General features: G+C 44.1%; 1 protein-coding gene across 6 annotated transcripts in view; it reads right to left on the bottom strand.

Moving 5' to 3' along the window:
* Nucleotides 1-27436, bottom strand: part of CACNA2D1 (calcium voltage-gated channel auxiliary subunit alpha2delta 1) — a 1329605-nt gene that overhangs the window by 783345 nt on the left and 518824 nt on the right. For all 6 annotated transcript variants that reach the window (XM_077264669.1, XM_077264672.1, XM_077264671.1 and 3 more), the window contains exon 5: nucleotides 17822-17866. In XM_077264669.1, coding sequence (XP_077120784.1) covers nucleotides 17822-17866 — 45 coding nt within the window. The remainder of the gene's footprint in view (nucleotides 1-17821; nucleotides 17867-27436) is intronic.

Raw genomic sequence — 27436 nt, 5'->3', positions numbered from 1 at the left:
ATATTGACTGTGAGTTAAGAGGAAAGTCACAAACACAGGAATTAAACAGGTTTTAGCAAAGGGGGCCAGACTTAACTAAATAGTCAGAGGAAAGAAAAGGGAACTATGCGGTCAGCACAAAAAACTACAAAAAAAGCCACGCAGAGTAAGCAAAAAGACTCCCCACACCGAATCACGGTGTGGAGGTGCCACTCTGCACCCCCAGAGCTTCCAGCTAGCAAGGGAATGTCATGATTCCCTCTTTGAGAAAGCAACGCGAAACGCGCGTTAGGGGGTCTCCAAAGTCCCAGGCATTTGCTACTTCACCATGGGTAAGAAATTTTGCACCTGATATATAGTACTTGGTTCTTTCACTTGGATCTTTATGGTGGACACTTGTCCATATAGGAACCAGTATTGTATCACATTACCATGTGTTAGATAGGTATATTTATTTATTTTTCACCATGGTGTGCTATACAGTTATGTGCCTGTGATGAGGATGTTCTTTGTACTAGGGTCTCCTTTCGTTTTTCATGTGTATTTTTGTATTAAATACTAGATTTTATATTTCTACAATAAATATTGATTTTATAAATTAAATTTGTATAGAACTCCTTTTCTCTCCTTTTTGATCAAGGGAATGTCATGATAGCAAGCTGGACTAGAATTTAGCAGTACTAAGAAATATATTCAGGAAGCAGTAACAACAAATGAACTAGCAAAGACTTAGCTTCTGCTGGAGTAGACAGGTCCTCAGAGAAGTCCAAGAGAGATCTGAACCAATACTGACACATTGACAGCTGGCATGAAGTAACGATCTGAGTGGAGTTAATAGGGAACCTAGCATAGCAATAAATGAGGGCAGCTGATAAATCCAACCTCACTGACCAGCAGTTCCACTCGAAGCCACCAGAGGGAGTCCAAGAGCAAAACTAACCAAAGTACCATTCATGACCACAGGAGGGAGTCCGAGAACGGAATTCACAACAGTACCCCCCCCTTGAGGAGGGGTCACCGAACCCTCACTAGGGCCCCCAGGCCGATCAGGACGAGCCAAATGAAAGGCACGAACTAAATCGGCAGCATGGACATCGGAGGCAACAACCCAGGAATTATCCTCCTGACCATAGCCCTTCCACTTAACCAGGTACTGAAGCTTCCGTCTCGAAATACGAGAATCCAAAATTTTTTCCACCACATACTCCAACTCCCCCTCAACCAACACCGGAGCCAGAGGATCAATGGAGGGAACCATAGGCGCCACGTACCTCCGCAACAACGACCTATGGAACACATTATGGATGGCAAAAGAAGCTGGAAGGACCAAACAAAATGACACAGGGTTGAGAATTTCAGAAATCTTATAAGGACCAATGAAACGAGGCTTAAACTTAGGAGAAGAAACCTTCATAGGAACATAACGAGAAGACAACCAAACCAAATCCCCAACACGAAGTCGGGGACTAACACAACGACGGCGGTTAGCGAAACGTTGAGCCTTCTCCTGGGACAACGTCAGATTGTCCACTACGTGAGTCCAAATTTGCTGCAACCTGTCCACCACAGAATCCACACCAGGACAGTCAGAAGGCTCAACCTGCCCCGAAGAAAAACGAGGATGAAAACCAGAATTGCAAAAAAAAGGCGAAACCAAAGTAGCAGAACTAGCCCGATTATTAAGGGCGAACTCAGCCAATGGCAAGAAGGTCACCCAATCATCCTGATCAGCAGAAACAAAGCATCTCAGATAGGTTTCCAAGGTCTGGTTGGTTCGTTCGGTTTGGCCATTTGTTTGAGGATGGAAAGCCGAAGAAAAAGACAAATCAATGACCATCTTAGCACAAAAGGACCGCCAAAACCTAGAGACAAACTGGGAACCTCTGTCCGACACAATGTTCTCCGGAATGCCATGCAAACGAACCACATGTTGAAAAAATAATGGCACCAAATCAGAGGAGGAAGGCAATTTAGGCAAGGGTACCAAATGGACCATCTTAGAAAAGCGATCACAAACCACCCAGATGACAGACATCCTTTGAGAGATAGGAAGATCTGAAATAAAATCCATGGAAACATGTGTCCAAGGCCTTTTCGGGACTGGCAAGGGCAAAAGCAACCCACTGGCACGAGAACAGCAGGGCTTAGCCCGAGCACAAGTCCCACAGGACTGTACAAAAGAACGCACATCCCGTGACAAGGAAGGCCACCAAAAGGACCTAGCCACCAAATCTCTGGTACCAAAAATCCCAGGATGACCGGCCAACACCGAGCAATGAACCTCAGAAATAACTCTGCTAGTCCACCTATCAGGGACAAACAGTTTCTCCGTTGGACAACGGTCAGGTCTATCAGCCTGAAACTCCTGCAGCACCCGCCGCAAATCAGGGGAGATGGCAGACAGAATTACCCCCTCTTTGAGAATACCAGCCGGCTCTGGGACTCCCGGAGAATCAGGCACAAAACTCCTAGAAAGGGCATCCGCCTTCACATTCTTAGAACCTGGAAGGTATGAGACCACAAAATCGAAACGGGAGAAAAACAGCGACCATCGAGCCTGTCTAGGATTCAACCGCTTGGCAGACTCGAGATAAGTCAGATTTTTGTGATCCGTCAAGACCACCACGCGGTGCTTGGCTCCCTCAAGCCAATGTCGCCACTCCTCGAATGCCCACTTCATAGCGAGCAGCTCCCGATTGCCAACATCATAATTACGCTCAGCAGGCGAAAACTTTCTAGAAAAGAAGGCACATGGCTTCATCACAGAGCCATCAGAACTTCTTTGAGACAAAACAGCCCCTACTCCAATCTCAGAAGCATCAACCTCGACCTGAAAAGGGAGTGAAACATCTGGCTGACGCAACACAGGGGCCAAAGAAAAACGACGTTTCAGCTCCTGAAAAGCCTCAACAGCCGCAGAGGACCAATTCACCACATCAGCACCTTTCTTTGTCAAATCAGTCAAAGGTTTAACCACACTAGAAAAATTAGCGATGAAGCGACGGTAAAAATTAGCAAAGCCCAGGAATTTCTGGAGGCTCTTCACAGATGTAGGTTGAGTCCAATCATAAATGGCCTGAACTTTAACAGGATCCATCTCGATAGTAGAAGGGGTAAAAATGAAGTCCAAAAAGGAAACCTTCTGAACTCCGAAGAGACATTTAGACCCCTTTACAAACAAGGAATTAGCACGAAGGACCTGGAATACCATTCTGACCTGTTTCACATGAGACTCCCAATCATCCGAAAAGACCAAAATATCATCCAAATATACAATCATGAATCTATCCAGATACTTTCGGAAGATGTCATGCATAAAGGACTGAAACACAGATGGAGCATTTCAAAGCCCGAATGGCATTACCAGGTACTCAAAATGGCCCTCGGGCGTATTAAATGCTGTTTTCCATTCATCGCCCTGTTTAATACGCACAAGGTTATACGCCCCTCGAAGATCTATCTTGGTGAACCAACTAGCCCCCTTAATCCGAGCAAACAAATCAGACAGCAGAGGCAAAGGGTACTGAAATTTAACCGTGATTTTATTGAGAAGGCGGTAATCTATACAGGGTCTCAGAGAACCATCCTTCTTGGCCACAAAAAAGAACCCTGCTCCCAACGGTGATGAAGACGGGTGAATATGCCCTTTCTCCAAGGACTCCTTTATATAACTCCGCATAGCGGCGTGCTCTGGCACAGATAAATTGAAAAGTCGGCCCTTAGGAAACTTACTACCAGGAATCAAATTTATAGCACAATCACAATCCCTATGAGGGGGAAGGACACTGGATTTGGGCTCATCAAATACATCCTGGTAATTCGACAGAAACTCAGGGACTTCAGAAGGAGTGGAAGAAGAAATTGACACCAACGGAACATCGCCATGTACCCCTTGACAACCCCAACTAGACACAGACATTGATTTCCAATCCAATACTGGATTATGAACCTGTAGCCATGGCAAACCCAACACGACCACATCATGCAAATTATGCAACACCAAAAAGCGAATATCTTCCTGATGTGCAGGAGCCATGCACATGGTCAACTGAGTCCAGTACTGAGGTTCATTCTTGGCCAACGGCGTGGCATCAATTCCTCTTAATGGAATAGGAAACTGCAAAGGCTCCAGGAAAAAACCACAGCGCCTGGCAAACTCCAAGTCCATCAAATTCAGGGCAGCGCCTGAATCCACAAATGCCATAACCGAGTAGGATGACAAAGAGCAAATCAGAGTAACAGACAAAAGAAATTTAGGCTGTACAGTACCAATGGTGACAGACCTAGCGAACTGCTTAGTGCGCTTAGGACAATCAGAGATAGCATGAGTGTGGTCACCACAGTAAAAACACAGCCCATTCTGACATCTGTGTTCTTGCCGTTCAGTTCTGGTCAAAGTTCTATCACATTGCATAAGCTCAGGCCTCTGCTCAGAGGACACCGCCAAAAGGTGCACAAGCTTGCGCTCACGCAAACGCCGATCAATTTGAATGGCCAAGGACATTGATTCATTCAGACCAGCAGGCGTGGGGAACCCCACCATAACATCCTTAAGGGCTTCAGAAAGACCCCTTCTAAAAATTGCTGCCAGGGCACACTCATTCCATTGAGTAAGCACAGACCATTTTCTAAACTTCTGACAATATACCTCCGCTTCATCCTGACCCTGACACAAAGCTAGCAAGATTTTCTCTGCCTGATCCACTGAATTTGGTTCATCATAAAGCAATCCAAGCGCCAGAAAAAACGCATCTACATTAAGCAATGCAGGATCTCCTGGTGCAAGGGAGAATGCCCAGTCTTGAGGGTCGCCACGCAACAAAGAAATGACAATTTTTACTTGCTGAATGGGGTCACCAGAGGAGCGGGGTCTCAAAGCAAGAAACAATTTACAATTATGTTTGAAATTCAGAAATTTAGATCTATCCCCAGAAAACAAATCAGGAATTGGAATTCTTGGCTCTAACATCGGATTCTGAACTACATAATCTTGAATGCTTTGTACCCTTGCAGTGAGTTGATCCATACAAGAGGACAGACCTTGAATATCCATATCTACACCTGAGTCCTGAACCACCCAGAGGTTAAGGGGAAAAGAGGGACAAAACACACTGCAAAGAAAAAAAAATGGGTTCAGAACTTCTCTTATCCCTCTTTTGAGATGCATTAACACTTTGTGGGCCAGCTGTACTGTTATGGACCTGGTGGTTAGGAGCACCCGGAATGACCTGATGAGTAAACTCAAAATCAGGACTAGCTCTGGGGAAGTGGGAACTCTGCTGACCGCAAACCTTACTCCTATCACACACACTAGAAATAGCCATGGAGCGTACCTAACTCTCCCTAGATGCCTCTTCACAGCCTAAGAGCTAACTACCCCTAAAGATAGAAATAGAAGCCTTACCTTGCCTCAGAGAAATTCCCCAAAGGTAAAGGCAGCCCCCCACATATATTGACTGTGAGTTAAGAGGAAAGTCACAAACACAGGAATGAAACAGGTTTTAGCAAAGGGGGCCAGACTTAACTAAATAGTCAGAGGAAAGAAAAGGGAACTATGCGGTCAGCACAAAAAACTACAAAAAAAGCCACGCAGAGTAAGCAAAAAGACTCCCCACACCGACTCACGGTGTGGAGGTGCCACTCTGCACCCCCAGAGCTTCCAGCTAGCAAGGGAATGTCATGATAGCAAGCTGGACTAGAATTTAGCAGTACTAAGAAATATATTCAGGAAGCAGTAACAACAAATGAACTAGCAAAGACTTAGCTTCTGCTGGAGTAGACAGGTCCTCAGAGAAGTCCAAGAGAGACCTGAACCAATACTGACACATTGACAGCTGGCATGAAGTAACGATCTGAGTGGAGTTAAATAGGGAAGCTAGCATAGCAATAAACGAGGGCAGCTGATAAAGCCAACCTCAGTGACCAGCAGTTCCGCTCGAAGCCACCAGAGAGAGTCCAAGAGCAGAACTAACCAAAGTACCATTCATGACCACAGGAGGGAGTCCGAGAACGGAATTCACAACAGACACCGTTCTCTCCTGGTTCTCCTCCTATCTCTCTGACTGCTCCTTCACTGTATATTTTGCTGGTTCCTCTTCCTCTCACCTTCCCCTTACTGTTGGGGTTCCTCAAGGATCAGTCCTAGGCCCCCTCCTCTTCTTTTTGTATACTGCCCCTATTGGACAAACAATCAGTTGATTTGGTTTTCAGTACCATCTCTATGCTGATGACACCCAATTATACACTTCTTTTCCTGATATCACACCTGCCTTTTTTAGATAACACCAGTGATTGTCTTACCGCTGTCTCTAACATCATGTCCTCCCTCTATCTGAAACTGAACCTGTCAAAAACTGAACTCCTCATGTTCTCTCCCTCTACTAACCTACCTTTGCCTGACATTGCCATCTCTGTTTGTGGTTCCACCATTACTCCCAAGCAATATGTCCGCTGCCTTGGGGTTATATTTGATTACGAGCTTTCATTCACCCCCCATATCTGATAACCTAACTATCCCTGTGTGGCCCTTTAAAAAAAAACTTAAACCATAATCAGGTTCCTCGTATCATGTTCTCATACACTTTATGCAGTTAATTAGCCCTCTGTGTCTGTACTGTTACATATTTAGGCTGTTAACTGGTTCATGCAGCTTTACATAAACACCCGATCCTTAACACTATGGCTGGTCCGAACAATGAAAGCAATTGTTACCATCCACCTCTTGTGTCTCCCCTTTTTCCTCAGTTTGTAAGCTTGTGAGCAGGGCCCTCACTCCTCTTGGTATCTGTTTTGAACTGTGATTATTGTTATGCTGTAATGTCTATTGTCTGTACAAATCCCCTCTATATTTGTAAAGCACTGCAGAATATGTTGGCGCTATATAAGTAAAATTATTATTATTATTATTGAGGCATTTCCACTGAAGTTGGATAAGCCTTTAACTTCATTTTCTACTTTGATTTTGAGCATCATTCCAACTCCAGACCTCCGTGGGTTATTAGTTGTGATTTACAAAGATAATTTTTAGGTTTTATTGTTCTCAACACATTCCACTATGTAATGAATAAAGATTTACAACTGGAATATTTCATTCAGTGATAACTAGGATGTCGGATTGTAGTGTTCCCTTTATTTTTTGAGCAATATATATACAGTGCCTTGCAAAAGTACTCGGCTCCCTGTAACATTTCAACCTTTTCCCACATATCATACTTTAACCCCTTCCCGACATGTGACGCCACGTAGGCGTCATGAAAGTCGGTGCCAATCCGACCTGTGACGCCTATGTGGCGTCATGGAGGGATCTCGTCCCTGCAGATCGGGTGAAAGGGTTAACTCCAATTTCACCCGATCTGCAGGGACAGGGGGAGTGGTACTTCAGCCCAGGGGGGTGGCTTCACCCCCCCGTGGCTAAGATCGCTTTGATTGGCTGTTGAAAGTAAAACAGCCAATCAGAGCAATTTGTAATATTTCACTATGAATACTGGTGAAATATTATAATCCAGCCATGGCCGATGCTGCAATATCATTGGCCATGGCTGGAAACACTGGTCTGCACCCCCCCACTGCCACCGATCTCCCCAGTCCTCCATCCTGTGCTCCGCTCCCCTCTGTCCTTCTGTCCGCTCCCCCCGTGCTTTGATCCCCCCCCATGCTCCGATCCCCCTCGTGCTCCGATCCATCTGCCTCATACTTACCGAGCCTCCGGGTGTCCGTCCGTCTTCTCCATGGGCACCGCCATCTTCCAAAACGGCGGGCGCATGTGCAGTGCGCCCGCTGAATCTGCCGGCTGGCAGATTCGCTCCAAGTACATTTTGATCACTGTGATGAAACCTATCACAGTGATCAAAATAAAAAAAATAGTAAATGACCCCCCCACCCACCTTTTTCTCACCCCCAAACGTAGGGACAATAATAAAGAAAAAATATATTTTTTTTTCCACTAGGGTTAGGGTTAGACCTAGGGTTAGGGTTAGAACTAGGGTTAGGGTTAGGGTTAGGGCTAGGGTTAAGGTTAGAACTAGGGTTAGGGTTAGAATTAGGCTATGTGCACACGGTGCGGATTTGGCTGCGGATCCGCAGCGGATTGGCCACTGCGGATTCGTAGCAGTGTTCCATCAGGTTTACAGTACCTTGTAAACCTATGGAAAACCAAATCCGCTGTGCCCATGGTGCGGAAAATACCGTGCAGAAACGCTGCATTGTATTTTCTGCAGCATGTCAATTCTTTGTGCGGATTCCGCAGCGTTTTACACCTGTTCCTCAATAGGAATCCGCAGGTGAAATCCGCATAAAAAACACTGGAAATCCACAGTAAATCCGCAGGTAAAACGCAGTGCCTTTTACCTGCAGATTTTTCAAAAATGGTACGGAGAAATCTCACACGAATCCGCAACGTGGGCACATAGCCTTAGGGTTAGGGTTGGAATTAGAGATAGGGTTGGAATTAGGGATAGGGTTGGAAATAGGGTTCAGATTAGACTTGTGGTTAGGGTTATGGTTAGGGTTAGGGTTGGGATTAGTGTTAGGATTAGGGTTAGGGTTGGGATTAGGGTTAGGGTTGTGGTTAGGGGTGTGTTGGGGTTAGGGTTGTGATTAGGATTATGGCTAGAGTTGGGATTAGGGTTAGGGGAAGTGTTGGGGTTAGTGTTGGAGTTAGAATTGAGGGGTTTCCACTGTTTAGGCACATCAGTGGTCTCCAAACGCAACATGGTGCCACCATTGATCCCAGCCAATCTTGCATTCAAAAAGTCAAATGGTGCTCCCTCCCGAGCCCTGATGTGCACCCAAACAGTGGTTTACCCCCACATAAGTTCCTTGGGGGTCTAGTTTTCAAAATGGGGTCACTTGTTGGGGGTTTCTACTATTTAGGCACATCAGGGGCTCTGCAAATGCAACATGACGCACGCAGACCATTCCATCAAAGTCTGCATTTCAAAACGTCACTACTTCCCTTCCGAGCCCCGACGTGTGCCCAAGCAGTGGTTCCCCCCCACATATGGGGTATCAGCGTACTCAGGACAAACTGGACAACAATTTCTCTATTTTAAATTTTTGTGGAACATCAAAAACTGAAAAGTGGGGCGTGCAATATTATTCGGCCCCTTTAACTTAATACTTTGTTGCGCCACCTTTTGCTGCGATTACAGCTGCAAGTCGCTTGGGGTATGTCTCTATCAGTTTTGTACATCGAGAGACTGAAATTCTTGCCCATTCTTCCTTAGCAAACAGCTCGAGCTCAGTGAGGTTTGATGGAGATCGTTTGTGAACAGCAGATTTCAGCTCTTTCCACAGATTCTCGATGGGGTTGAGGTCTGGACTTTGACTTGGACATTCTAACACCTGGATACGTTTATTTGTGAACCATTCCATTGTAGATTTTGATTTATGTTTGGGATCATCATCTTGTTGGAAGACAAATCTCCGTTCCAGTCCCAGGTCTTTTGCAGACTCCAACAGGTTTTCTTCAAGAATGGTCCTGTATTTGGCTCCATCCATCCTCCCATCAATTTTAACCATCTTCCCTGGCCCTGCAGAAGAAAAACAGGCCCAAACCTTAATGCTGCCACAACCATGTTTGACAGTGGGGATGGTGTGTTCAGGGTGATGAGCTGTGTTGCCTTTACACCAAACATATCATTTGGTATTGTTGCCAAAAAGTTTGATTTTGGTTTCATCTGACCAGAGAACCTTCTTTCACATGTTTGGTGTGTCTCCCAGGTGGCTTGTTGCAAACTTTAAATGACACTTTTTATGCATATCTTTGAGAAATGTCTTTCATCTTGCCACTCTTCCATAAAGGCCAGATTTGGGCAGTATACAACTGATTGTTGTCCTATAGACAGACTGTCCCACCTCAGCTGTAGATCTCTGCAGTTCATCAAGAGTGATCATGGGCCTCTTGGCTGCGGCTGCAGTCTTGCTTGAGATGAAAGTTTAGAGAGACGGCCGGGTCTTGGTAGATTTGCAGTGGTATGATACTCCTTCCATTTCATTATGATCGCTTGCACAGTGCTCCTTGGAATGTTTGAAGTTTTGGAAATCATTTTGTATCCAAATCTGGCTTTAAACTTCTCCACAACAGTACCATGGACCTCCCTGTTGTGTTTTTTGGTCTTCATGATGCTCTCTGTGCTTCAAACAGAACCCTGAGACTATCACAGTGCAGGTGCATTTATGCGGAGACTTGATTACACAAAAGTGGATTAGATTTATCATCATTAGGCATTTAGGACAACATTGGATCATTCAGAGATCCACAATGAACTTCTGGAGTGAGTTTGCTGCACAGAAAGTAAAGGGGATGAATAATATTGCACGCCCGCTTTTCAATTTTTGAATTTCTACAACCACTTGTTGATTATTCAACAAAAATTTACATTTGGTATGTTTATGTTTGAAGCATGATATGTGGGAGAAGGTTGAAAAGTTCCAGGGAGCCGAATACTTTCGCAAGGCTCTGTGTGAATATATATATATATATATATATATATATATATATATATATATATACACACACACACACACATCACCAATTTTCTAAGCAAATGTATTTCTCAAGGTGCTATTGACATGAAATTCTCACTAGATACTGATATCAACCCATCCATTCCACAAAGGCAAAGAAATCAAGCCATAAATTATGTTATGTGTAATATTGAGAAATAACACAGGGAATAAATTTTAAACACACAAAGCAAGAAGGGTGCAAAAAGCTATGGAAAATCATGACACCAACTGAAATCTATCAGTAATTAGAAAGCAATCTTGCCCCTTAGTGAAAAATAATATCAGCTGGTTCAACTGATGGCCTATAAAAAGGTGTCTCAATACCAAGGTGCCACTCAAGAAACATCTCATGATGGTTAAAACTAGTAAGCTGTCTCAAGACATTTGCAACATTATTGCTGAAGAACATACTGATGCCATTGACATAAAAATTTTTAAAGCACTGAGGGTTCATGTAAGCACTGTTGGTCCGTAATTTGGAAGTGGAAAGAACATTATTTCACCATAACCTAATCATTACCAGGTGGTCCACGCAAGATTTCAGACAGAGGAGTGAAAAGAATTATCAGAAGAGTTGTCCAAGAGCCATGAAACATCTGCAGAGAGCTAAAGAAAGACCTGGAATAAGCAAGTACAATTGTTTCAAAGAAAACAATACGTAAAGCACTGAACCTCCAAGGCCCATAGGCATGCTCGCCATGCAAGACTCAATTGCTAAGCAAAAAGCATGTTCAAGCATACTTAAGTTTTCTGAACAATATTTACAATGACTTTGAAATACTGGAATAATATAGTCTGGTCAGAAGAGACCAAAAATCGAACTCTTTGAATGCCATAATACACACCATGTTAAAACACCATACCAAAGTAAAGTTTGCAGGTGGTAACATCATGGTGTGGGGCTTTTTTTCAGCATAGAGCACCAGCAAACTTCATTTTTTTGAAGGAAGAATGGAAGGACAAATGCAAGGAGACATTCTTGATAAAAATTCTAGGATGATAAAGGCAATGATCCCAAACACACAGCCAAGGAAACTCTCAATTGGTTTCATAAAAAGAAAATAAAGCAGCTAGAATGGCCTAACCAATCACCTTACACCTGAATCCAATAGAAAATTTATGGCAGGAACTAAAGCACAGAGTTTATAGAAGGAGCCCACAGAACCTTCAGGATTTGAAGAGTATTTGTGTGGAACAATGGGATACAATCACATCTGTGCAATACATGTGACTAGTTTCTCCATACAGGAGGTGTCGAAAGATGTAATCACCAACAAAGGCTTATGTATGGAGTATTAAATATATTTTTCCTATGTCATTTTTCATTATTATACATAATTGAATTTATGAAGTTCTATGGTTTGGTTTCCTTATTTCTGTGCCTGTGTGGATTGGACAGGTTGTTACAGACATCTGATATATATTAGGGTTTTAATCTCTCTAGCAGTCGGTAGCATTCACAGAGGCAATGTGTCTGGTCCAAATATCTGAAGTTGCATTGCTTCATAAGACACCAGCCTTTCCAGGTACTGAGGTTTGGCAGGAAAATATACAGTTTGTATACCAGCAAACAAGTAATATCAAGGCAGGTTCACCCATTCAGATCACAGTCCTTTTGCTCTCAGCTTCTGGCTGAAGATCCAAACATTAGAGATCTTTCACTTCACCCCACACGCATACCACAGGCTCTCAATTGTGTAGTAATCCAGGCATTCCCCCTGGCTCAGTTTGGTCAGCGACTCAGCAACAAATAGTATTATGCAACTCCCAGCAGAATTTACGCACTGGTCTATTCCTCAGCGCACTGAAAACCAAGTGAACCCATTTCCTGGTTCTAGTAAAAAGCTAGGCAGGTCCTCTAATCCAGCCCAAGAATTTAACTCTGTCCTACTTGGCTTTTCTACATACCCTCCACCTCTGTCTAAAGTCAAGGGTTTGGCATCCTCTGCCAAATAAGAGTAAACCCTATCCTGCCAAAGCTCGATTGAGTTGCTATGAAATGCCTAGTAGGACTTCCATTTTCGTGTTTGAGGACTTTAATAATGGACTTCAACGACCTTTTCTACCACTTTATAGAGTCCCTGCCACTTGCCAAGTAACTGGCTCTCCATTTTGACCACCAACACAAGTACCTGATCTCCAGGCTTAAATGGTCTTGCTTGAGCCAACCGATTATACCCCTTGGAACGAGCCTCTTGTGCCTTGAGAAGGCACTCTTTTACCTGGCCCCTAACTTTGGTCCCTTTATATAACCAACCATAATGACTAGCTAAATACATAACATGCTTATCGGCTCCAGGGTAACAACATTTAACACCCTTACTTATTCCAGAGAACCTTTTTGAGCTTAGTCCCTGAGTTGGGCTGTCACCTCCAGCTCAGGGATATTGGCTTTAGAAGATGCTTCCTCATCCTTAATGCTAACCAGTACCAAAAATTAAAACTTATTGGCTGTGACAAGTGACAAGATTTTCATAGCAGCAACCCGGTTGTCAGCTAAGCTACCAGGTAGTCCAGCTGTGTATCACAAATCCCAAAACAGAGTAAAATCACAACTGACAATTATAACATGCAATAAGTCTTTGAATACTCCTTCTTGGGACATGGAAACCACAGCCTGTACATATGTTGACCCATGCAATTGGATAGTTATTGGTGTAGTACATGTGGAAGTGTGGCCCCTAGCACGGTCACCAAACTCCCTTAGTCTAGAAGTTCTGTCACTAGGACACCTTTCACAGACACCGGCATACCTGAGGCTCCTCGCCAAAATGAAGAACAGCGCTGTAGGCAGAGTAGGAAAAGTAGTAGCAGAATTGGCCTTTGCAGCAGTCCATTGGCTTCAAGGTCAAGGGACAATTAGCTGATATATGACCTGGGGCACAACATTGCCATCAGACAGTGTAACACGATATACCCTTTGAACCTAGCTCTGACCACTCCTTGAACCTTTGGGTGACCATTCAAGGTGATCTCGGGCCCTTTCTTTTGTTTATCCCTGAAAGGCTAACTTATGTTCCCTTGACTGCTCAGGGAGTTTTCTGCATCCAAGCATCTTTCCACCAGGCTCACTAGGTTATCTACTTTCTGGGGATTTCCCAGGACAACCCAGTTTTGTACAGATTTAGTGAGCACATAAATCTGTCCATTACTACGCTTTCCACCATTTGTGCTGGAAAGAAGGTATCAGGCTCTGGCCATTTCTGAACTAGGTGTAAAAGGTAAAAAATCTGAGACTGGAGAGGCTTGTCCCTTTGGTAGCACCAGTGTTGCACCTGTTGCAACCTGAAGGACTGTTTTACACCCAGATGTGCCAGAATCTCCACCTTCAACTTGTCGTACTCCTTGGCATCTGACAGGATAAGGTCGTAGGACACTTTCTGCTACTCCCCAGTAAGTTATGAAGCTAGAGTCTTCTCCCATTGCCAGGGGGCAGTTTTTCCCTGTCTGCCACCCTCTTAAAGACAGTCAGGAATTACATCATTCTCCAGAATCATTTTCTGTAAGGCCTCTTGTACTGGTTACTTCACATGTTTATCATCCCTTTGGCTGCCGGAAAGAGCTGTCTTCCTGGTGCTAACAGTTTACGCGAGAAAAGCTATCTGCTGTTGATGCTGCTGCTGTTGAAACCATTGCTGTAACTGCTGCTAATGTTGCTCCTGCTGTTGCTTTAACTCCTGCATCAGGATTTTGTTTATAGCTGGGTCTGGTGCTGTTATTGCAACTATGAATTGATCTGGACTAGTAGCTTAGCAAGCTTCTTCATGCTTTTAGACTGTGTTTGCAATCACCTGTGCTTCTTGGGATTCTGTGCCTGCATCCACAACTTTAATTGCAGAGATTCACTCACTGTGATAGTCTGTAGCATTCACACAGGCAATGTGATATAATCTAAACATCTGAAGTTTTATTGCTTCAAAAGACTCCATTGACTCCTCTTCCAGATACAAAGGTTTTTCAAGCAAACACACAGTTCATGTACTAACAGACAAGTGATATTAGGGCAGGCTCACCTGTTCAGATCACAGTCCTCTTGCTCTCAGCTTCTGGCTGAGGCTGCCAACATTTTTTTTGCCACACCATGGTCTCTTACATGTGTAGCAATCCAGGCATTTCCCCTAGCTTAGTTTGGTCAGCAACAAACTGTACTCTGCAACTCAGAGCAGAATCCACACATTACTCCATCCCCCAGCACACTGAACACCAAGTGAATCAATTTCCTTGTTCTAGTAAACAGCTAGGCAATACACATATACATTAGCATACCTGGGAAGAACAGGGTTAAATCCCAGCTCTGCAGGTCTTGATTACCTACACCTGCAGGGTTTTTCCAAGAACCAGGCAGAAGCTTCATAGAGAGACAATCTTCTAAGGGAGTGTCAGCCTGCTATATGAAGCAGAGTTTACTGTGGAGCTGGTGAGGATGTACAGCCCAAAATGTCAGCAATTACACAGTTCTATGTCACAATTTAGATCACAGTACAGCTACAAGCGCAAGCTATCTATAGGCTCCACCAATAGTCAGACCTTCATTTGCATTACGAAACCAACTAACTGTATTCCAGATCAGTATTGAATCATTTCACAAGATGGCTGGATATTGCTTATATTGGGGGGGTCTCAAACACGCTAAAACACACAAGTCGGGGGCCGCATGTGGACCCTGAGGCTGTCATCTACAGCCTGCGGGCCACTCTAGCTCCCAAAGTGCCCTCAACACAGCAGAGAGAATACTAAAGGAGGTGCACGCTGTTATCCCTTATGGACATAACGCCAGAGCACAGTGTGTCATAGTGGAAGCATCTCTTTCCATGCTGCTGAATCATTTGTGATAGGAGAATATGAAGAGAACAATATGGCACAATAATGGCACCTATCTACAAGCAGAGCTGGCACTATCATCAATGGATGTCAGCTGTATATTATAAATGACTCTCTTCTGCAATGACCATAATTGGTATTAGCCCCAATCGTGGCCAAAGTTTACCACCTTAGATACCTCTGAATATAATGGCAGCGGTAGTTAGATGGTTATTCGAGGCATAGGGCTCCCTTTTTAAACCTATTGACACCCTGCAATCACATGCCGGTAGATACCATAGCAACCCAAGGCCAATTAATGGCCTACAGGTCAGCCAGCTATGGTGACCTGTAAGGCTCTTCAATAGGCAGCATCTAAGAGACTAATACGTGAGGTGGTAGTGTAAAACTGACATATTTAACATCCTGTAGTATAGAACTATTGCAGAATACTAGATCATTGAACAGGTAAGTATAAGCTGAAGTCCCAAATAGGGACTGAGTAAAAAAAGGGAGGAGGGAGGTAAATAAAATGGAACAAATAAACAAAAATTCATCAATAAGTATGAAAAAATAATGGACAAATATTATGCCACTAAAAACACTATTTTATGTCAAAAACAAAAGTAAATACAAAAAGTATAATATGTCTATTGCTGCTTCCGGAATGACCCACTGTATAAATCTGTAATGTAACTCATAACACAAGACCCTTGCTTATATAATAAACTACCTGTAAATTGTCGGGGTCTTGAGGCATCTGTCTACACGTAACTGTATAAATAACTGAAATTCTGTAAAACCACAAGTGAGGTTTGTCAGTTTTGACATTGTGCCATCACAAGTGGGTTTCTATTACATCACAAGTGTGTTTCTCTCGGTCAAGTTATCATATTAAAAGAGGGGTTCAGGCAGACAAACAACTGAAATCATGAGTGGGTTTGATTTTTTTACATTAAAACTATGCTCCTTTCAGGTAATTTGCTATGAAGTCACAAGTATATTTCACTCAGGTTTGTTGCTATAACATCAGAACTTTCAGTCAGCTACTGTGATCTAGCACATGAGAACTAAAGAAAACATTTTCTGGCATATTGCTAGTGTGTTATGGATCAGTAAAGGCGACTGTAGCAGCTAAATAGGAAAGGATTCATTACAGTTAGAGCAGTCAGACTGTGGAATGCCCTACCTCAAGAAGTAGTAATGGCAGACACTATAACAGCTTTTAAAAAAGGTTGGATGATTTCCTCAGTACACATAACAGTGTGGGTAAGGCCGGGGGTCACACTTGCGAGGGTGATGCGAGGACCAGAGCATTCAGCTGCATACAAATACATGCAGCCACACACTCCGTTCCCGAGTGCCAGCGGCAGTGCCGGATCTTTATGCGAGAGACTCGCGCAAGTTTCTTACATTGAACTGACAAGTGTGACCCCAGCCTTATAGTTAATTTAGTGACAAAAAAATTACATTTGGTGGAAAAAGGTTGAACTTGATGGACCTAGGTCTTTTTTTCAACCTATGTAACTATGTAAAAATGATTACCATATTTTTCGGATTATAAGGAGCACTTTTTCCCAAAAAATTTAGGGGGAAGATGAGGTGCGTCTTATAATGCGAATGTACCTTACCGGTACCATTGCTGCAGGCTGCAGGCTGGGATGAAGGGCTGTCCAGCGGTGCTGTGGGTGTCCGGCGGTGCTACTGCTGGTGTCCGGTGCTGCTGCCCGATGCTCTGCTGGTGTCTCCGGTGCTGCAGGTGCGTGGCCGGTGCTGCCCGATGCTGCTGCGGTGGCCCCCGATGTTGCCGGGGCCCACCCCAGCAGTTCCATGATTTCCTGTGCAATGGACTCCTGGAAAATGGCCGCCGGGAGAAGCAGCACATGCACAGACGGAGATCTTGGCACCGAGATCTCGGGAGATGAGATTTCAGTGCTGAAATCTCATCTCCCGAGATCTCCATCTGCACATGCGCCTACTCCCCCAGCGGCCATTTTCCAGGAGTCCACTGCACAGGAAACCATGGGACTGCCAGGGCTCTGGCCTTTCACAAAAAGCAGTCAGAGACCCGGCAGCACCAGAGACCGCCGCTGCAGCTCCGGGCAGCGCCATCTGGGCACCCGCAGGAACACGCAGCCGGACACCTGAAGCAGGAACACCAGATACACCCCGCAGCGCCACCTGGCACCGGAGACACCCACAGAGCAGCAGGCAGCAGCACAAGACACCAGCAGCACTGTCGGACACACCTTCATCCCAACCTGCGGCCTGCAGCATCATCCCACTCCTGCCTCCTCCAGCAGTTACCCTGGGTCCCCACTTCACACTTCACTTTACCGCAGCCACCCCCGGTAAGCAATAAGATGCATGGATTATAAGAAGCACCACCATTTTATTAAAAAAACTATTTTCCTATCTTTCTCCTCAAAGTTTTGGGTGCGTCTTGTAATCCGGAGCATCTTATAAAGGGAAAAATGCGGTATATAGTATACAACTGTGCAAGCCATAGAAATAAGAAGAAATAATTACTTACCTCCATTTGGTCCTCCTTTGCATTATAGTAAACAATATCGTTAACCTGTCAAAAACATACAAAAACATTTTAGTTTAACATTATATAAGACACCTAGACTATGTAGTCATATGTACTAGATTACAGCACCATAAAAACACGATTCATATCAAAAGAAAGAAGTGCAAGACTTATTTCTGAGATAGAACCTCAATTTTATTAAACGGAATCATAATATCAGGTCAGTTTTAGCATTTAGTGAACCTAGCAAAAAAGTCAAACAAAAACAAGTGTGTGATGGCAATATTTTTTGCAATTTCACTGCACTTGGAATTTTTTCCCCGTTTTCTAGTACACGACATGGTAAAACCAATGATGTCCCTCAAAAGTACAACTTGTTTCGCAAAAAACAAGCCCTCACAAGGCCATATTGACGGAAAAATAAAAAAGCTATGGCTCTGGGAAGGAGGGGAGCGAAAAACGAACACAGAAAAACAGAAAATCCAAAGGTCATGAAGGGGTTAAGAAACTTTTTGGAGTGCTGCTTCCCAGGTTTTTTTTATATATATTGTTTACACACAGGTGCTTCTAACAGAATTAGAATATCATCAAAAAGTTAATTCATTTCAGTTCTTCACACAGAGACGTATCCAGGACATGGGCTACAAGTGTCGCATTCCTTGTGTCAAGCCATTCATGACCAATAGACAATGCTAGAAGCGTCTTACCAAGGCCAAGGGAAAAAAAAAGAACTGGACTGTTGCTCAGTGGTCCAAGGTGTTGTTTTCAGGTGAAAGTAAATTTTGCATTTCATTAGAAATCAATGTCACACAGTATGGAGGAATAGTGGAAAGGCCACAATCTAAGCTGCTTTATGTCTAGTGTGAAGTTTCCACAATCAGTGATGGTTTGGGGAGCCATGTCATCTGCTGGTGTAGGTCCACTGTGTTTTATCAAGACCAAACTCAGCACAACTGCTTACCAGGAAATTTTAGAGCACTTCATGCTTCCCTCTGCCGACAAACTTTTTGGAGATGGAAATTTAATTCTCCAGCAGGACTTGGCACCTGTCCACACTGCCAAAAGTATCAATATCTGGTTGAAAAAATACAGTATCACTGTGCTTGAGTGGCCTGCAAACTTGTCTGACCTTAACCCCATAGAGAATCTATGGGGTATTGTCAAGAGGAAGATGAGAGACACCAGACCCAACAATGCAGACGAGCTGAAGGCTGCTATCAGACCATCCTGGGCTTCCATAACACCTCAGCAGTACCACAGGCTGATCACTTCCTTGCCACGCCACACTGATGCAGTAATTGATGCAAACGGAGCCCAGACCAAGTATTGAGTGCGTTTGCTGAACATACATTTCAGTAGGCCAACATTTCGGATTTTAAAATAATTGTTTCAAGCTGGTGTTATAAAATATTCTAATTCACTGAGACATTGACTTTTGGGTTTTCATTGGCTGTAAGCCATAATCATCAACATTAACAGAAATAAACACAAGAGATAGATCACTCTGTTTGTATTGATTCTATATAATACATGAGATTCACTTTTTGTATTGAAGAACTGAAAAAAAATCAACTTTTTGATGATATTCTAATTTTAGTATATATATTTGTGTACTGTCAAGGAGAAACTAAATGGCAATTGAAGTAGAGCCAAGTGACATAAGGCACTGAACAAATCTACAAACATAGGTGGGGTCCCAAAATAAGATTCTCAGACAGACTTAATCATAGAGTCAGTGATATGGCCATTTCACTAATATGTCCCAGGAGCCCTTTTGTTTTTCAGCAGTCTGCACAGCCAAAATGCTCTACCATGGTCTGTAGAATCTCCAGACTTGGCTCCCATTAATCTCCTCTGAAATACCATTGGTTGGTAATTTCAAAGGGAGCTGCCAGCAGTGGATTTTAATGATTCTCATGCCCAAATGTATTGAGTATGATTCAACAATCGTTAGATAACCATTAAAACCTCAAAAAAACCATGCCAAATCGTATAGAGGCGTGCATTTCTGTGCATGTTGCTCATTCTCAATACTGAATAAATCAAGATATTTGGAAACTTTCCATTTTTTCTCTGCCCACACCTACAAGGCATTAATACGATATTCTATGGACATACCATAAATGCTTATTATGGCAATTCCTTTACATGCCTTAGACAGTGTAGCACTTAGCAAACGTCGTTACATATCACATTTAAAACCTTTTTTTTTTAATTTTAGGTATCACATAGGGTAACATATAGGGATAACCTATATGTCTACCTTTATTGTAAATGTGTATTGAATATAATTAATTATCTGCTAGGTATTTTTATAAATACTTACCTCATTTAAAACATACAGTATATGCAGATACATATTACTTTAATAAAAAGCAGATGAATATGTCTCCCCTTTTCCTCATAGATTGTAAGCTTGCGAGCAGCAGGGCCCTCATTCCTCCTGGTATCTGTTTTGAACTGTGATTTCTGTTATGCTGTAATGTCTGTTGTCTGTATAAGTCCCCTCTATAAGTTGTAAAGCGCTGCGGAATATGTTGGCGCTATATAAATAAAATTATTATTATTATTATTATAGATTATACAAGAAGCAGAAACTGTGCAGGAATAGAGCAGCTTTCTCCACAAACCGCAGTTACACTCGCTGAACTCCTCTTCTCCTTGATCTTATGAAACTGCTATTGAATAAACCACTGTGTCTATTTCAATTATTATATGGAGCATGAACTACACATAGGTTTCTACTTTTTTTAGCATGACTGAATTATTTGGTTAGTGAAATGACTTTATTACTTTTAGTGCAATAAAGCATTGGACTTTACATATTCAATGGAAAATAATAGAAAACTAAAATATACATGATGTCACAGCAAATAACCAAAGACCAAAATCTCTCTGATGATAAAAGTCTACGATGCTGAATAATTCAATTGCAATATACCTGGCTGTCGCTGAGGATACCTTTAAAAAATAGCCTATCTGTAATCTGATTTCTTCTCTACTTGTTCCCTGGATTTTAATTTGAAACTCAATTTAAGTAGAAAAGGTTGGAAGAATTTTCTATGAGAGAGAACACAGCATGGGGAATTGTATTTACCTTAAAGCCAATGGATCAGCAATTTCATTCTACTCTTCTATTAGCTACAAATACCTTTCTCAGTATAACCCACTTCAGGGACTGCTGGGGACACAACACACTTACATGTTTAAGCATATATTTAAAGTCAATTATTTATTTTTTTATTTTTAGGGGTTCTTTTTTATATAATAAGAGTAGGAACCATTTTTTTAAAGTCTATTTAGAAATACAGGTATTATGGGTATCACCTTTGGAATATATAGAACTTGCTGACAAAATTATGAGAAGCTAATACAAAGAAGACAAACAATCAAAATGAGCTACTAATTAATTAACTAATAAAAAAATATCTTTATGTTGTAAAAAAAGACCAAATATCCAAAGTATGACAATGACTAACTTTTGATTTACTGTTGCATTACTATTAGCTATTGCAGGTTCTACACCTGGGTGGCGAGTATGTCTCTCGCTCTCTACGTCTCTCGCTCTCTACATCTCTCGCTCTCTACGTCTCTTGCTCTCTACATCTCTCTTTCCGTCTCTCGTTCCATTTCTCGCTCTGTCTCTCTCTCGGTGAAGTTGCTGCTGCTGGCATGCGCCAGAGGCTTTGGACAGAAGGACACATCTCCGGTTACCATATTTTATAGATTATATTTTAGTACATGGAGCCTAAAGAGGCTGTCCAATACTTAAAAGTGTCTTAACTGTTGGAAATGTGGCAAAATAAAAAGTACCAATACTCACATGTTAAGTTTCTCCCCACTCCAACGTCAATGCTATTTTGGTCCCTGACAGTATTTGTTTACTTGTCACATGCATCCAGGTGAATCGAAGGTTTTAGTAACTTCATCACCTGAATGACTGAGGATACCAGTGCTGCAGTCACAAAGTAATGTAACTAATGGCAGGGTATTTAAATGGCGACACATTGCAATTTTTTATTATATAACATTGGGAAGTACTAAGGTTTTTTTTTTTCGTTTCTTTTAACTTATTTAACCCCTCTCTGACCTTCGACGTACTATCCCGTCGAGGTGCCCTGGGCCTATCTGACCCTGGACGGGATAGTACGTCATGCCCTTTAATGCGATACCGCGACTTAAGTCGCGGTGATCGCATTAAAATTCTGACGCCATCTCACCTGGGGGAAGATGGCCTCGGCATCCAGGGCATTGGCGACGCCCACCCGCCCTCCAGATCGCTGTGATTGGCTGTTAAATTCTGAACAGCCAATCACAGCCATTCTCATTGTTTCAGCCAATCGGAGTGGCTGAAACAATGAGGTGACAGGCTAGGATCGAGTACCGATGTACTCGATCCTAGGTCCGGTGCCTGGCAACGCCAGGCACCGGCAAGAACACCCCGGATTGGCGCGATCGCCGATCGCATCGATCGCGCCAATCGCAGGGCACCGCGCGGTATTACCGCGCTGTGCCCTGCCGGAACCTGCATGGATCGGTGCTCTAATAGCACCGATCCTAGGACAGAACATAGTACAGGCCCAGCAGGGCCTGCAGAAGCTGATTGGCGCGATCGATGTTATCGTCGATCGCGCCAATCACAGGGCACAGCAGCGGTCCCGCTGTGACGGCTCTGTGCCCTGCCTGTGACCTGCCTAGGATCGGCGCGAATAGCTCCGATCCTAGGCAGGTCACATTCAGGTCACCAGGAAAGCTCTGATTGGTGGGATCGATGTTATGGTCGATCCCATCAATGACAGGTCACAGCAGCAGCATGACCGCTCTGTGACCTGTCTGTGTCACCTGCCTGACCTGTGTATGACCGCTCTGCAGGGGTCCTCACTCTAGCTGAGGATTCCTACAGAGCGGTCATACTGCTGGATCTCCCCGCTGGATTTTGTGCCTGGATCTACCTGCTGGGTATTGTGTTGCCACAGCAGCCTGTAGCACCACAATCCCTGCTAAAGAAAGAAGACTACTAAACGTAAGTTTTATCCCTGCCCAATCCCCGTTCATCCACCCCAATCCCTGTTCATCCACCCCAATCCCCACATCCACCCCAATCCCCCCTTCCCCCTCTTTTTACCCCCTCCACCCCCATTTGTGCCGCCTCCGTGCGCACATTTAGTAGCCGCCGAGCGTTGATTGGTGACGCAGTTCACCAATCAACGCTCGCGCTCGCTTTTTTTCCCTCACCCCCGTTGCGCCAACTCCGTACACACATCCCGCAGCTGCCAAACTTTGATAAGTGACGCAGTTCACTTATCAAAGTTTGTGCCTGCCGTTTTCCTTTTTTTTTTTTTTTTTCAACCCCCCTTTGCGCCACCTGACTACAACTGTACGTTTTGATCACTGATCCCTGCCCAATCCCCACTTCCACCCCCATCTCCCTTCCCCCTCTTTTTACCCCCCTTTGCACCTCCTTCCGTGCGCCCATTTAACAGCCGCCGAGCGTTGATTGGTGACGCAGTTCACCGATCAACTCTCACGCTCGCTTTTTTCCCTCAGCCCCTTTGCGCAACCTCCGTACACACATCCTGCAGACGCCAAACTTTGATAAGTGACGCAGTTCTCTTATCAGAGTTTGTGCCTGCCGTTTTCCTTTTTTTTTTTTTTTTTCCTCCCCTTGCCCGACCTTCGTGCGCACATCAAGCAGCGGCCAAATTTTGATAAGTGAAACAGTTCATTTATCAGAGCTGGGCCTGCTGTTTTAGACACTTTTACTTTTTTTGTCATCTCCGTGCACACATCCAGCAGCCGCCAAATTTTGATAAGTGACGCAAGTTCACTTATCAGAGCTAGGGCCTGCTGTTTTAGACTTTTCTTTTTGCAGGTTTTTTTTTCTCCTTTTAGCGTTTTCTTTTCAGATAAGTTTGCACAAATCACTATCCCCCCACACATACACATACAGTTATCAATAAAGTGCACCCAATCACCATATTCACACAAAAATGTCCCGCTCGTCCCGTTCGTCCCAACAGCGCTATTCATTGGAGGAGGCATATGCTTTCCTTGCCTCCGACACTGATAGCGAGGGAGAGGATCCCACTTTTCTTTACTTTTCTGATTCTTCATCCTCTTCTTCATCCTCCTCCTCCTCCTCTTCCTCCTCATCTTCCTCCTCGGGTCCTGCGGAACCGCCATGCAGACGCCCCAGGACAGAAGATGAGGCAGCCCCCACCACTCCTGAACCAGCGCTCCCCACTGCGGACCCCATATGGACCTCGCCCCCCGAAAATTACGAGCCACTGATTCCTGATTTTGTGGCAGAATCAGGAATCAAGTTTGACACCGCTGGCCTCACAGAAACAGACTTTTTCAAAGTCTTTTTCTCTGAGGATTTTATTAACCTCATGGTGGAGCAAACTAATTTGTATGCTCGTCAATTTTTGGAGCAAAACCCCGGTACATCATTTTCCAACTGGTCTCCTGTAGACGCAGTTGAAATGATGCAGTTTTGGGGCCTGGTCCTCCACATGGGGATCGTGAAGAAGCCAGAAATTCGGCAATATTGGAGTGTAGATATTTTATATAACACTCCAGTGTTCCGAATGGTCATGGTTCGGAAGCGTTTTGAGGCCATCCATAAGTTCCTGCATTATTCCGATAATGCACAGTGTCCCGCACGAGATGACCCCAACTTTGACCGTCTGTTCAAAGTTCGGCCGGTCATCGAACACTTCAACAAAAAGTTTTCTGAAGTGTACGTGCCCAAAAGGGACATCTGCGTGGATGAGTCCTTGGTCCATTTTAAGGGGCGGCTCGGATTCCGTCAATACCTGCCCAACAAAAGGGCCAGGTACGGAATCAAACTCTACAAGCTGTGTGAGAGTGCCTCAGGGTACATCCACAGGTTTAGAGTGTATGAAGGGAAGGACAGCAGGATTGAACCCCCTGAGTGTCCTCCTGTCCTGGGAGTGAGTGGGAAGATCGTGTGGGATTTGGTGCACCCACTGCTGGATAAAGGTTATCACCTCTATACTGATAACTTTTATACCAGCATCTCACTCTACAAATCCCTCTCTGTGCGAGGTACCGCAGCCTGCGGTACTGTCCGCAAAAATCAGAGAGGCCTCCCAAAGACGCTACTTGGGCAGATGCTCAGAAAAGGTGAGAGCAAAGCCCAATGTAGCGACCACCTGCTGGTGGTCAAGTACAAGGACAAGAGGGATGTCCTTCTCTTGACCACCATACACAGTGATGGCAGCGCCCTCAGCACTGTACGGGGTACCTCTACACAGGTCTGCAAACCGGACTGTGTACTGGGCTACAACAAAAGCATGGGGGGGGTTGATCTCTCTGATCAACTCCTCCAACCGTACAGTGCTTTGAGAAAGGCCAAGGTGTGGTACAAAAAGCTGGCTGTGCACATTGTACAAATGGCAATGCTTAACGCTTTCCTGCTGTTACGATGTGCACGCCACACCGATATGTCGTACCTTCAGTTCCAGGAGGTAGTGGTTAAGGCCCTGATATTTGGCACTCCGGAAGGAGAGGGCCCCAGTACTTCCGGAACTGAAGGTGCATTTTCCGGGGGTGGTCCCGCCAACCGGAAGAAAAGGTAAGCCGCAAAAAAGGTGCCGAGTGTGTTACAACAGGGGAATACGCAAGGACACCATTTATCAATGCGACACCTGCCCCGAAAAACCTGGCCTGTGTATGAAGGATTGCTTCAAATTGTACCACACCTCCATGCACTACTAATTTACTTTACAAGAAAGCGTACATTAGTTCCAAAAAGGGGGCACATCTAGATAAGTTCCTTGGGGGGGTCTAGGTTCCAAAATGATGTCACTTGTGGGTTTTTTTTACTGTTTAGGCACATCAGGGGCTCTGCAAACGGAACATGACGACCGCAGACCATTCCATCAAAGTCTGCATTCCAAAACGTCACTATTTCCCTTTCGAGCCCCAACGTGTGCCTACACAGTTTTTTCCCACATATGGCATACCAGTGTAATCAGGACAATTTGGACAACAACTTTTGATGTCCAATTTCTCCTGTTACCTTTGGGTAAATTAAAAATTGGGGACTAAAAGATCATTTTTGTGGGAAAAAATAGGATTTTTTATTTTCACGCCTGGGCATTACAAACTTTAGTGAAGAACGTGGGGGTTCAAAATTCTCACCACACACCTAGATAAGTTCCTTAGGGGGTACAGTTTCCAAAATGGGGTCACTTGTGGGAGGTTTCTACTGTTTAGGCACATCAGGGGCTCTGCAAACGGAACATGATGCCCGCAGAACATTCCATCAAAGTCTGCATTCCAAAACGTCACTACTTCCCTTTCGAGCCCCAACGTGTGCCCAAACAGTAGTTCCTCCCGACATATGGGGTATCAGCATACTCAGGACAAATTGGACAACAACTTTTGGTGTCCAATTTCTCCTGTTACCCTTGGGAAAATTAAAAATTGGGGACTAAAAGATCATTTTTGTGGGAAAAAATAGGATTTTTTATTTTCACGCCTGGGCATTATAAACTTTAGTGAAGCACGTGAGGGTTCAAAATTCTCACCACACACCTAGATAAGTTCCTTAGAGGGTCTAGTTTCCAAAATGGGGTCACTTGTGGGGGGTTTCCACTGTTTAGGCACATCATGGGCTCGCCAAACGCGACATGGCGTCCGATCTCAATTCCAGCCAAATTTAGCTTGAAAAAGTCAAACGGCGCTCCTTTCCTTCTGAGCCCTGCCATGTGCCCAAACAGTGGTTCCCCCCCACATATGGGGTATCAGCGTACTCAGGACAAATTGGACAACTTCTTTTGGTGTCCAATTTCTCCTTTTACCCTTGAGAAAATAAAAAATTGGGGACTAAACGATCATGTTTGTGGAAAAAATAGGAATTTTTTTTTTCACGCCCGGGCGTTATAAACTTTCGTGAAGCACTTGGGGGATAAAAGTGCTCATGACACATCTAGATAAGTTCTTTAGGGGGTCTAGTTTCCAAAATGGGGTCACTTGTGGGGGGTTTCCACTGTTTAGGCACATCAGGGGCTCACCAAACGCGACATGGCGTCCGATCTCAATTCCAGCCAAATTTAGCTTGAAAAAGTCAAACGGCGCTCCTTTCCTTCTGAGCCCTGCCATGTGCCCAAACAGTGGTTCCCCCCCACATATGGGGTATCCGCGTACTCAGGACAAATTGGACAACAACTTTTGGGGTCCAATTTCTCCTTTTACCCTTGAGAAAATAAAAAATTGGGGACTAAACGATCATGTTTGTGGAAAAAATAGGAATTTTTTTTTTCACGCCCGGGCGTTATAAACTTTCGTGAAGCACTTGGGGGATAAAAGTGCTCATGACACATCTAGATAAGTTCCTTAGGGGGTCTAGTTTCCAAAATGGGGTCACTTGTGGGGGGTTTCCACTGTTTAGGCACATCAGGGGCTCGCCAAACGCGACGTGGCGTCCGATCTCAATTCCAGCCAAATTTAGCTTGAAAAAGTCAAACGGCGCTCCTTTCCTTCTGAGCCCTGCCATGTGCCCAAACAGTGGTTCCTCCCCGCATATGGGGTATCAGCGTACTCAGGACAAATTGGACAACAACTTTTGGGGTCCAATTTCTCCTT

Source organism: Ranitomeya variabilis, chromosome 5 (genome assembly GCF_051348905.1).
Source record: "Ranitomeya variabilis isolate aRanVar5 chromosome 5, aRanVar5.hap1, whole genome shotgun sequence".
Lineage (NCBI taxonomy): Eukaryota > Metazoa > Chordata > Amphibia > Anura > Dendrobatidae > Ranitomeya > Ranitomeya variabilis.
Note: the sequence above shows the minus strand (reverse complement) of the source record. Positions and strands in the feature narration are given on the sequence as shown.